The sequence below is a fragment of the Abrus precatorius genome, unplaced genomic scaffold (genome assembly GCF_003935025.1).
Source record: "Abrus precatorius isolate BTA unplaced genomic scaffold, Abrus_2018 Scaffold10, whole genome shotgun sequence".
NCBI classification, from domain to species: domain Eukaryota; kingdom Viridiplantae; phylum Streptophyta; class Magnoliopsida; order Fabales; family Fabaceae; genus Abrus; species Abrus precatorius.
Window position 1 is genome coordinate 24243537 of NW_020874292.1, and position 16372 is coordinate 24259908.

The following is a 16372-nucleotide window of genomic DNA, read 5'->3' on the forward strand; positions in this document are numbered from 1 at the left end:
TAATAGAAAAAGATATGTCTAGTAATATAAGATAACATATATTAAATATTTCATTCTGACTCTGATTCTAACTTTCCATTTGTTGCTTCTTCACAAATAGGTTGCATTGATTGTAAACGAGAAGGTTGAAAGTCTATCTTTTCTATCATTTTTTGTAACAATTGGTTATTCAATTGAATATCTGTCTCAGTATTTGCCACCCTAGTATGAAGGTCATCCCTTTTAGTTTGAATTTCTTCTAATTTCTTTTTCAATTCTTGAAGTTTCTCTCTTCGTACCTACTCGGATGATGAAGAACTTGAACCATGATAAAAAGGTCTCCCATCTACCATAATGGACTCCAATCAAAGGCCATATACTCTTCCCTTTTTTGTTCCAGCTACCTCACACCACACATCTAACTCATTTTGTAGAGGAGTTCCTTGAAAATATGATATTTGTCTTGCTTCCCCTTATGTGCATGTAAATTTTTCCTGTTAGAAACAATAATAAAATAAAAGCCTTAAAATTGTACATTAAAAATAATTTTGAATTACACAAAAGTGTGACTTACATTTATATGCACAGATTTCTTATCCACCTACGTCTTATCCTTCTTATGTTAGTGTGTGTGACGAAATAACTTTAATGTAGTAGGGACATTTCCAGTTAACTTTGTCTAAGACAAATACAATAACATATTAATACAAAGTGTGTATAGAGATAAAATACAAATTACTACATGATATAAAACAAATTTTATAATAAAGTTTAAAAGTATAAAGACAAAACGTAACCAAATTAGCTCTATGTTGAGAAGGCGTAATGGAACCACTAGTGACCCTCCAAATCCTCCACAATCAGATGCACGATTTATTTTTGCTTGTGTGCTTTTTTCTTAAATTGTTCACTTCTCCAATGTTCGTGTAGTTTATCCCAAACATGATCTCTAAGCCAATTTGGTTTATTCATATTAGCACAAATCTTGTTAAGAGAATTTTTCAATAATACTACACTTCACATTTCAAAATTTCTTCGTGCCCATGTGCCATCTAGCGTACAAATAGAAATTTTTCTCTATAATAATAAAATGTGAATAACGAATTAGAACAAATACAAACATTAAATTTAAAACATAGCAATTCATATAAGATCATTACCATAAACTCTGCAGACCACATGTCTCTTATCAAAGATGGCACCTTCTTCCATGATGGCCATAGATCAGTGTAATGACTTTTGAAGATATCAGTTATACCATTAGCTGCAGGGTGTGAAGATAAGAATCTTCAACAAATATTGTATAAAAATAGTTACAAGTTTATTCAACATATTAGAATAACTTAAAATATTATATAATTATTTTTAATTTTTATTTTAATAAATCATCTTTCAGTCTCTAAATTTGTCACTACTAGTGATTGATAAATCAGTTGCTAATTATATAAGAAAATCGATCACTAAATTAGTTACTATATCGATTAATAAAATTTTGGTATAATGAATCATAAATTAGTTATTAAATTACTTATTAATAATGACAAAAAAAATCAATCATTAATTAAAAAAAGTCACTAAGTCGTTAATACTATTATTTTTTTATTTTACTATTTAAAAAATTAGTTACTAACTGGATACTCCAACTTGTAATTTTTTAAGAAAATTGGTCACTAATTTAGTCACTAAATTAATTAATAAATATTTTTAACATGTATATTAAATCAGTCTTTAAATTAGTCACTAATAGAGACAGATAAATCGGTTGCTAAATTTTAAAAAAAATTAGTCTCTATTTCAGTCACTAAAAAATAAAACATCATTATTATTATTAATAATATTTTCGGTCTTTAAAATAGTCACTATAGTGACTAAAAATTTTTGTTACTAAAAACAGTCACTAAATGATGATTTTGTTATAGTATTTGAAAAATAGAAAAAATGCAAAAAGTGAAAGGGACCTTAACAACGAAGCAATAAGTCTAGGACATAATTTAATTGTGATCCATCCAATTGATCTATTTTAAAATGGTTGTCCTATAAAACATATTCTTTTTTCTTTATCAGGTAGGCCAAAGAAGTGGCGGGTTGTTTGGTTAAGTGGAGAATTAATGAATGATTAAAAGCAAATAATATTTTTTAATTGATCCATGCACTATGATGAGATGATAGAACACATTAATATGTAATATTATCGCCAAGCATGTCAACAAATTTGTTCAAAAATGCCTTCTGTTGTATTTTCTAGTTTTTGGTATACCTTGGATATCTAGGTTGAGTTTGCATAGAATTTTTAAATAGAAAGCCCAAATGTGAATGCCTTTTATTATGTTATCTTTTTGTTAATCATAAAGTATTTTCAAGAGAAAAAAGAAAGTAAAGTATTTTACTTGGTAACCAAAAGTCCAAAAGATGCAAAGGGTTATATCACCAACTATGATTTAAATACATCATCGCTATTCTAAAAAGTTTACTTATTAAAACAAATTATATTTAGTTTAATAAAATTTAATATGATATCCCTTCATTCTTTTGTATTACTTTAACTTTTTCTTGTTCATACAACAATTGCATACAATAATTGAGAGAAGTTTGTGTTGCTAGAAGGATATACTATGTCATGTTGTTATATGAATTAAGAGAAAATTATATAGGATAAAAGAAAGTAAAAGTATAGAATAAAATTTTATTAAATTTCAAGGGGTTTATTCTACTTATTATAATCAAACTGATGTTTAAATCAGTTAATAGAATAATATACATGATTAAAAGAGAAATTTTAAATGACATCAAGTTATTTGAAGTCAAATTCCAATATACCTTAATTGTGTTTTTCTCGCACTTTACTGTCTCTAGTTCTCCCATTTTGTATGGGAAAAAAATGCATCAATTAAAATTCAAAACAAACATTGCTTTGCTTAAAATGTGGGCCTAACAGAAAGGTCAAGGCCACTGCTATCTATAGGACTTCTTTGTAAACACAAATCATGGTCCCAATAACTAAAGTCCCTTAATTATTTTGCCTTTTCCTATTTGACCAAAATACTTTGTTGATAGAATTTGATCAACAAAGCTCTTAAAAAAATATTTTCAACTTTTATAAGTAATAAATTATAGAACTCACTTTTAAAAATGAAATTATTTCTATAACTATTTTTCTTCCTACCTTGCCACATGTCCTTTTTCATTTTATTTATATCTCATGAACTTTCATGTCAAATTAATTAAAATAATATTTTTTTGTAGTTTCTTTAATTATCACTCAAAATTCCTCATCCAAAAAATATCTTGTACATGGTACAAGTATTTATAAACATCCATGAAACATGATAAAATTTATACATTTTAAAAATATTTAAGTGTGCTATATGGGTATTATTATTTTAAAATATTAAATATAATTTTAATTATAAGATAAAATGTAAGAAAATTTAAAATAAAAATATCCACATAATGCATAATATATAATATTTAAATATAAAAGAAAAATTTAGCAGCAAAGATGATTATAAAATTTGTTATATACTATAAAGGATATTAGTGACTCTAAGATTGATTAAGTCAAGAACAAAATTAGTAGTTTATTAGTTGACAAACTTTATTATTTTCTGTTTTAGTATTAGGTAACTATATATATTTGTGTCCTTGCATCTGATTAATTAATCAATAATAATTTCTTCTTGAGTTAGTTTCTCCATATGGTATCAGCATAGCCTTTCGAACCTTCGAGTTATGGCAATAGCTTCCGTATCACAACCCTTTCTTTTTCAAACATTTTCTTCTTCCATCTCCACCAAATTGAGCGATGATAACTTCCTTACCTGGTTCGAACATGCCAAATCAACGGTTAAGGGCCACAAATTGAAGCAACACATCATCGGTGTAGATGAGATTCCTTAAGAATTCCTATCGAATGAGGATAAAATCAACAACAGGGTTAATCCTCTCTTTGAGAACTTTGAACAACAAGATTATCTTCTCAAATCATGGATGTTAGAATCCATGGAATCCTCATTCAAGATTCAGGTAGTAGGGTACACCTGGTGTTACCAGATTTGGAGTGTTCTGAAAATGTATTTTGCTTCCCAGACGAAGACAGGGTCAAATATATCAAGATTTAGCTTCACAATGTTTGTAAAACTGGAACAATGAGTCAATACTTATCACAGATAAAGTAATTGACGAAAACATTGGCTATGATTAGCTCTCCGATGTCTTCGAAAAAGTACATCGATTTTATTTTTGATGGATTGCCAGGAAGAGTATGACCTTTTTGAAGCCTCGTGCTTAACGGGGAGTGAACCTTATACAGTTCCTGATATTGAAGCTCCCCTTCTTCATCAAGAAGAGAGGCTTGAATGTCGCAAACAGAGAGAATATGAAATGATTCAGTCAAATCTTGCCCAAAATTCCAGAATGACAAAGAGGGGAGGTCAAACTCTCTAAGAGAAAGAGGCTCTGGTCGAGGACAAAATCGAGGAAGGGGTTGTTTTGGAAAGTCCAGATACAACAATGGAGGACGTGGTTCCAAGATTCAGTGTTAATTATGTGGCAAGAATGGGCACTTGACTTTTCACTGTTGGAGATAATTTGATGAGGATCTTTCTGATCCAGCCACACAACAAAACAAAGCAACAACTCACAACAATGCAGAGAGTCAATAACAAGCTACGTTGGCCTCTTTTCTTCATGTTCAAGCAGATGATGACATGTGGTATCCAAATTCAAGAGCATCCAATCACTTGACAAATGACATTTCCAACCTGATTACAAAGCAGGAGTACCAAGGTAAGTAACAAGTTCTTGTAGGTGATGATCATAGCCTTTTAATCTCTCGTATAGGACATTCTAAAATGCATGCTGTCAATTCAAATGTTGTTTTCTCATTGCACAACATCATGTATGTTCCTAACATAGCAAAGAATTTGCTTAGCATATCAAAATTCACTAAAGATAACAAGGTATTTGTAGAATTTCATCCTAATGAATGCATTGTAAAATCTCAGCAAACAAATATGGTGCTTCTCAAAGGGTATCTTAAAGATGGATTATATGTTTTTGATGATCTTTAGCCTGTTCTCGCACACACAGCACCTGTAAAACCATCAGGCACTGTCACTGCTCTCTATAGTACTGTATCCTGTAATGATGTGTCAATCAGACACTCTAGATTAGCACATTGTTCCTTTAAAATGTTAAAACGTGTAATGACATCTTGTAATATTTCTATTTTTGAAAATAAAATACCTTTTTTTTGCTCATCTTGTTGTATTGGTAAATCTCATAAATTACCTTTTCAATATCAAACATTGTTTACAAAGAGCCTCTTGAAATGATCTATTTTGATATCTAGGGCCCTTCCCCAACACCAAGTAGAGATGGATTCAGGTATTATATCATATTTGTCGATGCTTTTTCGAGATTTACATGGCTTTATTTCTTGCATCTTATGTCCGAAGCTCTAAATTGTTTTATTCAGTTTAAGAATATGGTTGAACTATTGAAAAATAAAAGCCTTATAAACTGATGAAGACAAAGAGTACATTGTTTTTTCTAAATTTCTCAAGCAAAATGGTATTCAACATAGGTTTAGCTCATACACTCATGAACAAAATGGTTCAGCTGAGAGAAAACATAGGCATTTGATTGAATTTGAGCTCACATTATTAACTGATTCTGCTTTGCCTTTCCAATTTTGGAGTGATGCCTTTGCTACAACTATGTTTGTAATAAATATAATACCTTTATCTGTAATAATATGAAAATTCCCTTTTAAAATGTTGTTTCATAAACCTCCTGATTATACTCTCTTTAAGCCATTTAGTTGTTTGTTTCCCACATTTAAGACCATACAATAAGATAAAATTGGATCCTAGATCTTAATTGTGTATTTTTCTAGGGTATAGTACAACTCATAAGGGTTATAAGTGCATGACATCATCTGAAAAGATTTATGTCTTTAGACATGTGATTTTTTATGAACAAATTTTTCCTGCGAAATAATTTTTTTTTTTCAAAAAGAAGCATGTAATCATAACCCTATGAATACATCTTAGCCAACTATACTTGTTGTACATAGTGTTCCTCATCTTGTTAATGACATAATTGTTATGGCTTAAAATTAGGCCACCGTACCTAAAAATAGTAACAACAATCAGCTAGCAAGTGAACCTACTCATACTAAAACTAGTAGCCCTTATCCACATCCTAACATATCTAATAGTACAGGTCAACATACAATTGAAAACACATATCATATGATAACTAGGTCTAAGTCTGGTATATTCAAACCTAGAGCCATCATTGTTGAAACTGAACCTAGTACTGTTGCTTTAGCTATTCAAGATCCAAAATGGTTTAATGCTATGAAAGAAGAGTACTTGGCTCTAACTAAAAATCAAACATGGGATTTAGTCCCTCTACCACCACATCGAAAAGCCATAGGATCCAAGTGGATATTCAAACTAAAATACAAATATGATGGAACAATATCTAAACACAAAGCTAAACTTGTGGCTAAGGGTTTTAGTCAACAAGAAGGCTTAGATTATACAAAAACTTTTAGTCTGATTATCAAACTTGAAACTATAAGAATAATTCTCTCTATTGCTCTCACAAAATGATGGCTAATAAGATAAATTGATGTCAATAATGCTTTTCTAAATGGTTCATTAAAAGAGGATATATATATATATATATATATATATATATATATATATATATATATATATATATGAAACAACTTAAGGGGGTTCAATAATCAACATCCTACTCTTATCTGCAGGCTTAAAAAGGTCATATATGACCTTAAACAGGCCCTAGAGCTTGGTTTGCCAAGCTAGCCTCTACTCTAATCACTTTTGGTTTTCAACCAAAAAAGTGTGATACTTCTCTCTTTATTCTTATTAATATTGTTCACACAATATATATATATATATATGTATATATATATATATATATATATATGGGATATGATTCATTGACACAAGGTGTACACTAAATCACAACCGTACAAATCAAATAATCTAACGGTTAAAAAATTACATCTTTTTACGCATTTGTACTTTATTGTTTTGGTTAAATAAGGTAACTTTTCAACCGTTAGATTATTTGATTTGTACAATTGAGATCTGGTATAAGTATTTTAGACTTACACGTGGTGTCAATGGATTTTATATATATATATATATATATATATATATATATATATATATATATATATATATATTAGTCTATGTGAATGACATTTTGATTACAAGGAGCTCTCAAGTATTCTTATAGAATCTCATTAACAAATTGAATACTATGTTCCTCCTAAAAGATTTGTCAAGGTTACATTATTTTTTGGGACTACAAGTTCACCATGACACACAAGGAAGTATGCTTCTAACTCAATCAACATATATAAATAACTTGCTGACTAGAGTTAACATACAGGATTCAAAACCAATAAAGACTCCTCTACCTCCTAGCTACAGAATGCCACCTGATTCAACAAAATTTTTTGACAATCGTAGTCTATACAGAAGTGTTATTGGAGCTCTATAATATACTACTGTGACACGACCAGACACAGCCTACTTAATGAACAAATTGTGCCATTTCATGCACAAACCCCTGGAATTTCACCAGAGATATGTAAAAAAACTGCTACCATACTTGAATGGCACAAAAAAAATCAAGGATTACACTTCTAGAAATCACCCAGTTTGACAATAATTGGGTTTGCAGACTCTGATTGGGCAGCAGACAGGACAGACATGAGATCTACATCATGATACTGTGTGTATTTGGGAAAAAAAATCTTATATCATGGATGGCTAAGAAGCAACACATAGTTTCAAGGTTAAGTATAAAAGCAAAGTGTAGGAGCTTGGCTGCAACAGTAGTTGAAATCACGTGGATTCGGTCTTTATTAACAGAGTTGCATGCAAAACATATCAAGCTACCATTAATCTGGTGCGACAACTTAGGTGTTGTCCTCTTTACTGTAAATCATGTGCTTCATTCCAATTCAAAACATTTTGAACTTGACTTGTGGTTTGTCAGAGAAAGAGCAGCTCAAGGTCTCATTCAAGTCAAACATATACCCTCACAATTTCAAGTGACTGATTTACTAACAAAGTCACCTTCAACAATCATTTTTCATAGCTTAAAACTCAAACTAAATATTGTTTCCACAGACAAGTTTAGTTTGAGGGGGAGTATACAAGATATTAGTGACTCCAAGATTGCTTAAGTCAAGATCAAGATTAATAGTTTATTAGTTGGCATTTTTGTTATAACAAATTTTATTATTTTTTATTTCTATATTAAGTAGCTATATATATTTGTATCTTGTATAATTAATCAATAATTTTTTCTTGAGTTAGTTTCTCCACATACACTTATAATTCATTATAATTTTCTCTTTCCTTCTCTATATGACAATGGAATCTCACAAAAGTAGCGAATGTTTATTCATGGATGCTTCTGTGCTAGAGCAGCAAACTCCAATCAAGAATAAAGTTTGGCACATGAGCATTATCATCAAGAGTCAAAACAAATAAATTGAAACTGAATTACACTCCAATATCAAGTTATCAACTTATCATTAACGAAGAAAGTTTGCTTTCTCAATTAATTATTTTGCCTTTGCAGCCATTTTTTTTCATATATCTCTTAATTACTGGTTGTGATTAAGACTTAGTTTAGGAATATGATTCAAGGACAAGGGAAATAAAAGGAAAGATTTTTTTTTAAAAAAAAAAACCTTCAAATCTCCTCTCACATGTAAAATTTTAAGTTTCCTATTCTATTCTGAGAGATGTTTTGTCAAGTAATTAATATTAAAACAAAATGGAGATTTAGGATATGTTTGTTAGCATTTTTAAAAAAGAGTTTTTTTTTTCCTTTTTCTTATCTTCCTTTTTTATATAACTTTTAAACCAGTAACTTTTTTTTTAAATCTTTAAACTCTTATTTAAGGAAATTATAAAAATGTATGAAATAAAATATATTTATCTTCAAGAACTATATTTATGTTTATATTTATCGGGTTTTTTTTTTTCAGTATAGTAGGCCAATACACCTCAAAACCCAATTATGTGGTAATTCTATTGCATTTGCTTTATCCATTGTTTTTGGCAATTGTTTATTATATTTTTAAGGAGGTTTTCAATTGACTTCAGCAACTTATTTGTTTTCTAGATTCGCTTTGTGATCCTCCAAAATGGTACTCTTTAAATGCTACGGTTTAACATTTTTAAGTGCGCATATACGTATCCATCTAGAAGCAATTCAGATGGAAAAATCCAGCAATTCAGCAAGCATACTATCTCTTCTCAGTCTTCCTCCATATCTAGCCCCACTCCCCTAAAATTAAAAGAAAAAAAGACTCAAGCAAAGTTTTATCAGGTTCCTCGTCAAACTTTGAAGAACTTTACAACTCTAACTCAACTTTGAATTGTTTTCATTTAAAACGAGAAGAGTTTGGAAAAATTTTATTATCGAAGGACATTCAATACCAAACTTGGTTTTGTCTTCCTATCGATACTGTACAAAACCCCCCCCCAACAACACGAAAAACAAAGATGGGTTCAATGTAAACACTTTTCTTTGGTCAAGATTTCAAACCACGTGAAACAATCGTGGCAACCTTCTACTTTCTATTCCTCGATCAAGACATGTATCCCGCACTTATATTTTATTTTAAATCTTCAATATTAACAACTCTTTCTTGATCTTTTGGCAAGAAAAGAATTAAAAATTACAAAGAATCATGCTTTGACATGTTGGCCAAGAACATGCCATTTTTTAAAATATTAAAAATGTCGTAAGTTAATTTGAAAATAAACCTAAGTAGAAGTTTTAAAAATCAAAGACTTAACAGGTCCTAAACAATTCATAAAGGGGAAAATAAAGTTAGATAATAAAAAATAGAAACAAAAGAAAGTGGGGTGAAAAGTCAAAAACAAAGACTGGTATAGGACTTCTAGCAACTGTGGGACCCAGCAGCTTCATCAACATCCGATCTCATCGGATCGTGACGTCAAATACAAAGGAATTCTTAACAATGTTCCAAAGAGCTTACGTCATCTCAAGAGAAAGTGTCTACGGTGATGGCCTGGATGACGTCACTTCCAAATATGCATGAGCCAGCCAGCTGCTGAGCTGTCATGTTCCCTCACGTTTGCCATCCGATTTCCCCACTAATTACAAAATTATCCCCTTCTCATGTATATTTTTCATATTCGTACAAATAAAATTAATAAATCCATGTCATTTCCATTTTTTTAAAACTGTTTTCCATCTTGCTTGTAAACTTAAAAAAGTATTTTAATATCTTAAAAATTAAAGAGTATTTATATTTTTAAGATAAATTATTAATTCTCATAATATATTATATTTAATATAATATTAAAAATATAATTATTTTATATATGAAAGATATTAAATGTCTTTTTTAATTTTTAAAGGACTTCAGAAATTACTTTTTGTAATTACAAAATATGGTGTTGGGAGAATTTTGTTCTCTTCAATGAATTTATCTAACTCAACTTCAAGTAGGAGTAAATTACTTTCAATGAATTTTGATTTTAACTTATCTAACGTAAATATTTATTTTATGACTATTAAATACGTGCAGTTGGCTTTGCAGATGAGAGAAAGAGGATCGAAATAAATAAAAAAAACTAGGTTTTGGGTGAGTGACTCGACCGTGTGTACTAAAGATATTTAATTGACAGCTAAAATTATTTTTTAAAATAAAAAAATTGTAAATATAGGTACATTTTCTTTTAATGGAGCTTAACAAAAAAAATATTTTAATGGAATTGTTTTCAGAATTAAATTTTGATTATCATATTTGAAAGGATAATTATTTACTGATTATGTCGATTTTTATTGTGAATGATTGTAGTAATATTGCTCCAAAGATTTTTCTATGCCATTTCATTCAAAATTTGTTATTAGTCAAATCCCTTTTACACATTAGTGCGTCAATGATGTGTTAGATCCTTTTCCCATCAGTTACGCCGTGAAGGAAACAATCTAATTACGTCTCTCCACACTTTGTACAATCCTAAATTTTTAGCGCCTATTTAATAATTAAGATAAAAACATGATATATTTATTATCTAAATTAAATATTATTTTGTTTATTTAAATTTTTAGACCCACTCATACAATAAATTTTATATTAAAGAGAAAAATAAAATATGTATTGTTTACAAGAAAAAGTGTGGATGGTATTCCATTTTCTGGTAAGAAAAGTTGTTAGATTCAAAAAGTGATAATACAGATTTTATATTCGCCTAACTCTAGAAAGATGAGTGAAAAATTAAACCTGCTACTTGTGAAATGCAATCTTGTACTTTTATAACTTAATAGTTATATAAAAATAAAATAAAATAAATTGTCCTATTTTAAATGACAATCCTGCTTATATAACACTGTCGCATATCGCTTAAAGAGAGTTTGACTGATTCTCAATACAACCGAGTCCATATTTGAATTTAAGTTAAAAATCATCATAAATTTATGTTTATTTTCAGGTTATTGATTATAACCTATACAATAAAATAAAGATGCAAAATTCAACATTTTAAAAGTTACTTAAAACCTTTAACTTTTGATAAATAAAAACACGTTCTAATCAATAAATATTCAACAATATAAAATTAATTATACTTGACTTTAATCATCAAAACAAATCAATTTTAATTTGAGTTTTTATTACTTGAAATTTACTATTATTTTGTCTCTGTGTCCTGTTTGTGATCTGGCTTTCTTTGTATCATTTCCAGCTCAGGTGGCACGCCTAAACCCCAGCAAATGAAAAAGTATGAGCCACGTCACACTATGTTGTCTATTCATTCATTTTAGAGAATCCTTGATTAATCCTCTATACAAGATTTTGTGTTCCTTTAAAGCTGGGTTCCCAAATATTGTGAACCTATTTTGACACAAACAAATTTCATAATAGATGACGTGTCCTTTCGATTTCAAAATTCCACAATCAAGTGGACATCAACATGTTCCTTGTCATTTTCTTCCTAATTGATTAGTATAACAATCTAAACTTAATTGATTTTTCAAATTTATTTTACATTCTTCGTGAAAAGCATGTACAGATATAATTGCGATTGTTAAGGTCGTGTACACAGATCACCAATTATCACAGCTAATTATCTCTATTTGTCTTCTTTTTACTTAGTGTGTCTAATGTCTTTTTTAATTGTTTTTCCTCACTTTTTATTTAGATGGTTTTTATCATTTTTATAATTGTCAATAATAATAAAAATTACATGATTTTTATATAAAAAATTTGATACATGAAAATAGCAGCAAACATTTTCATCCTTTTAATAACAGTTTGGAACAAAATTAATTTCAATTGAATTACTTCAGGGTATTACTCATTCTGGTTTAAAATAATAGGCTTTTAAACACAAGAATCAAGAAACATACTTAATAGTTTTGTTTTCATAAACAAAAATACCATTTTTTTTTTATTTTAGCTTCTTTCTATTATAGTTATTATTAAATATTAATTAAAATTTCAAATTGAATATTATTTCAAAAGAATTAAATTTGCTAGAGTAACTATTATTTTGATTCAGAAGAAGAAGTAGTGTTGTCTAGTGTTATTCATTTTAAGAAAACTAAAAGAAAAAGAAAAGAAAGGCAGATTTATGAATGAGTAAACAAATAAAATGATAATTTGATCTTTAAAATTTATATTATAAAGTTACTTAATTTTTAATTCCACTAAAATAATAATTTGGCCTCTAAAACTGATATTATAAGTTAGAATTGAAAAAGATTTGAGTGGAGTCAAAACTCAACTCCAGCTATACTTTAATTTGACTCATTTAATCAACAAACTAAATTTTAAATTTGAGTTCGACTCATTTAATTCATGAGCTCAAATTAATCGATGAATCAAAGTATTAAAATAGGCTTTTACATTATGAAAACGTAAATTTAATTCATAAATTCAGCAATTATTAGATAATTTAATCATTAAAGTTAGGGTATGTCAATTACTTAGTCTTCTAGATTATGTCACAGTGGATTAAATTAATTTATCTTTCTATAGTAATAAAAGTTATATTGATCAAATTGACTCACATTTTTAAAATATAACTGACTGGTTTTTCTTTTTGATAATCTCAACAATCAAATTGGCAAATACTTATATTGACAAATTATCGTCTCCATATGTAGTATTTGATCTAATATGTTTCAAAAGCATAATTTTTTTTTTTCACTTTGTTTATAAAAGAACTTAGAAGAAATAAAAATTTTGGCAAATAATCTTTATCCAAATAAGCTTAGAGTTTTATGAACCACAGAAAGTGCAATATTGTAAATATGAGGAAAAGTGAAGACAAATATAAAACTAGCCCACCAAACAGCAAATAGGAAAGTGAAGTCCACTCTTCCCTCCGTGTCCCAAAAACCATTCATCTCTGCCACAAAATATTCTGTGACCCCACGTTTGCCCATTTACTCCATAGATATATGCCAAGTCCAACACCACTTAACACACCCTTCGCAACTTGCAAAACCAAAGAGAGAGACCCTCACGGAAAAAACAGAGCAAGCAACAAAAACTGAGAAGAAGAGGAAGAAAGAAGAAGAAGAAGAAGAAGAAGAAGCCATGGTTTTATTTTCCCAATCCCAAACAGATTTACCCTTTAACGAGAATGACTCACAGGACATGGTCATATACCAAGTTCTCAACGAAGCCAATGCTCTCACCAACACATTTCTACCACAGAGGCTCCACCAACCACAGCACGGCTTAGAAGCCACAAGAAACATAGCCAAGAAGCACTATAGAGGGGTTCGGCGCCGCCCGTGGGGGAAGTACGCCGCCGAGATTCGCGACTCGGCGCGCCACGGAGCCAGAATATGGCTTGGCACATTCCAAACGGCTGAAGAAGCCGCCATGGCTTACGACCGAGCCGCTTTCAAAATGAGGGGTGCTAAGGCCTTGCTGAATTTCCCAGCTGATGTTGTTGCTGCAGCTTCCAAGGAGATGGAGCTATCTTCTAAGCTCGATATGAATAATCACGATTCTGTTTCTGATTCAAGTGCTAGTAGCTCTTGCACAAATTCCACTCAGGTAAACAAGTCACAGTTAGAAAGCACAAGTAGCACAAGCTAGGAAATGGGTCTTTGGGACACTGCACAATTGTAGAGAGATCTTTTTCCTGAAATGGGTTCGTTCATTTGTATCTGTATGACAAACAGGAGAACCAAAAATAATCAATTGAATGTGTTAAAATGGTTGGTGATTTTTTTTATTTTCTATTTGTTAAATCCTTTTTGGTTTAATGTTAAGTGCTATTTGTTTTCTCGTCTTTTATGGGTCCCCAGAGCCTGTATATAAAGATAGGCTATAGTTGTTCAAAGTAATGGGAAAAGTGACCATAGTATCGCCAATCCAATAATTGCAAGTTAATCTCCGTTTTCGGAATGGTTGGTTTGATTGATAGTGCGGCCTGGAATGGGGGCCATAATCAATTCAGAATAAGTCACCAATTTTGCATTCATTGAGGGTAGTGTTATTAAACATAAAGTCAATGTTTGATTCTATTGCAAGAATGAAAGCCATTATTATCTAATCCAACAGTCAAATTTGATCAATTGAAAATTTTGTTTTCCATTTGTCCTTGTCAAGCACATGTTTTGAATTGTAGGTTTTTCTTTTCTATATTTTGTTAAAAATTACCACACTTCTCTCTCAAATTTTCATTTGTTGGTGAAAAGTAAAATAATATAATAAAATAAGCATTCACCATTATCATTTTATATTCATAAATGCACGGGCAAAGCTTTAAGGGGCGGTTCTTAGGTGAGTTGGTGCGAGGATTATAAAAAATAAGAAGGTAACGGGCAATGTATTAAACTAGAACTTGGCGTCAATTTCACCGATGGGCCTTTCTCATCTGTTCACTGTTACTACATGTTATAAAGCTAATATGCCACACTTATTTCTCCCATTAGGTCTCTCACTATTTTAATAGAAGATTAATTCATGTTCTGGCATTTGATAGTTTGACATTAATCATGACAATCAATGTGCGTTCAATAAGATTTAAACCCCTGCAGTATACGTAAAGCCAATTCAAATGACAGTTTATATTATATATCAACGAAGGAGCTCTTTGTTTTATCTTCAAATTTAGATTCTCCCACCGCTTCAACACAAATTTTATGATTGAGATTAATTTAGTACACATTTCAATTATGATGAATGATTCAAAATTAAATTTATTAAAAATTTAATTCTATATAACATTGTGTAAAAACTTTATTTTATATAACAAATTGCAAAAAGGTAAAGATCTTAAGCTCTTAATATGATCAAAATAATAATAATTAAAATGCCCAAAAAAATTAAAATAGCCTTTCAGCATAAATGATTCCTGATTAATTTTATCCGTTCATCTTAAATATCTCACAAAATTCTTAAAACAACATTAAAGCTATAAAATATTATTTAGGAAAGTAATATATTCCGAGTATTCACAAAATTGTATTCATTTTTATAAGAAGTATACACACAATTGAAAAGGAAATAACATTAATAGTGGATGAATCGATGATATGTGCCGTGAACATATGTGCATATTGACATGGACACAATTGATTAAATCAAAGGCAAACAAGATTGGCCTAACTCAGAGCAACTTGGATGGTCCCGAAAATAATCATCAGTCACATTGACAATTTTATTCACACAACTGTTAGACGAAATAACAAAGATTATTTTGAAGTCTTTCTTCGCATTGAAGGCTCTTTGAAGAGAGCTCGCTCCTAATAAGCTGGCAATAGAGACAAGTTTGCCCCCCAAATGAGAAAAATCAGATAGTATGAAGCAACAATGGGGAAACGAGTATAATAGTCTCACCCTCTGAGACTTTAGAAAGATCAAAGAGCTTTAGAATCAAACAAGGAATTAATTATATAAAATGTGAAATAGTGGCTCCACCATTTAACAAATCAAAAGAGTAAAATGTGCGTTTTATTAAAAAATATTAAAAATAATTTTCTAGTTTTAAACCAAAAAACTCCTAAATTCTCTTGGATAAATTATATTTTAACACCCTAAACATCCTATACAATTACAAGATAACTAATTTTTAATTTGTACATGGTATATATCTAAATATAAACACTAAAATTAGATGATAATATTCTAACTAGTATATAGAACTAGGGCCATTCCTGGTGTTGCTTGGTTTAAATTAAAAATCCTGCAACAATCTTGACACCAGTCCAATCCCAAAGATACGCAGGATTGGAGATGATGGAACCGCCTTGAGTTAGAGTTCTAGGAGGACAAGCAATATTGGTCCCGCCAATTGTTCTTTGTCGTTATATTAATTTCTTCTCCCTTCGT

The 16372-nt window shown here is 29.9% G+C and overlaps 1 protein-coding gene across 1 annotated transcript; it reads left to right on the forward strand.

Annotated features, from left to right (window-relative positions):
• Window positions 1–13424: 13424 nt before the first annotated feature.
• LOC113852708 (pathogenesis-related genes transcriptional activator PTI5-like) lies at window positions 13425–14587 on the forward strand. The gene has a single exon (XM_027483054.1). It carries the CDS (start codon window positions 13622–13624, stop codon window positions 14129–14131), a length of 510 nt encoding a protein of 169 aa, XP_027338855.1. The 5' UTR covers window positions 13425–13621; the 3' UTR covers window positions 14132–14587.
• The last annotated feature ends 1785 nt before the right edge of the window (window positions 14588–16372 follow it).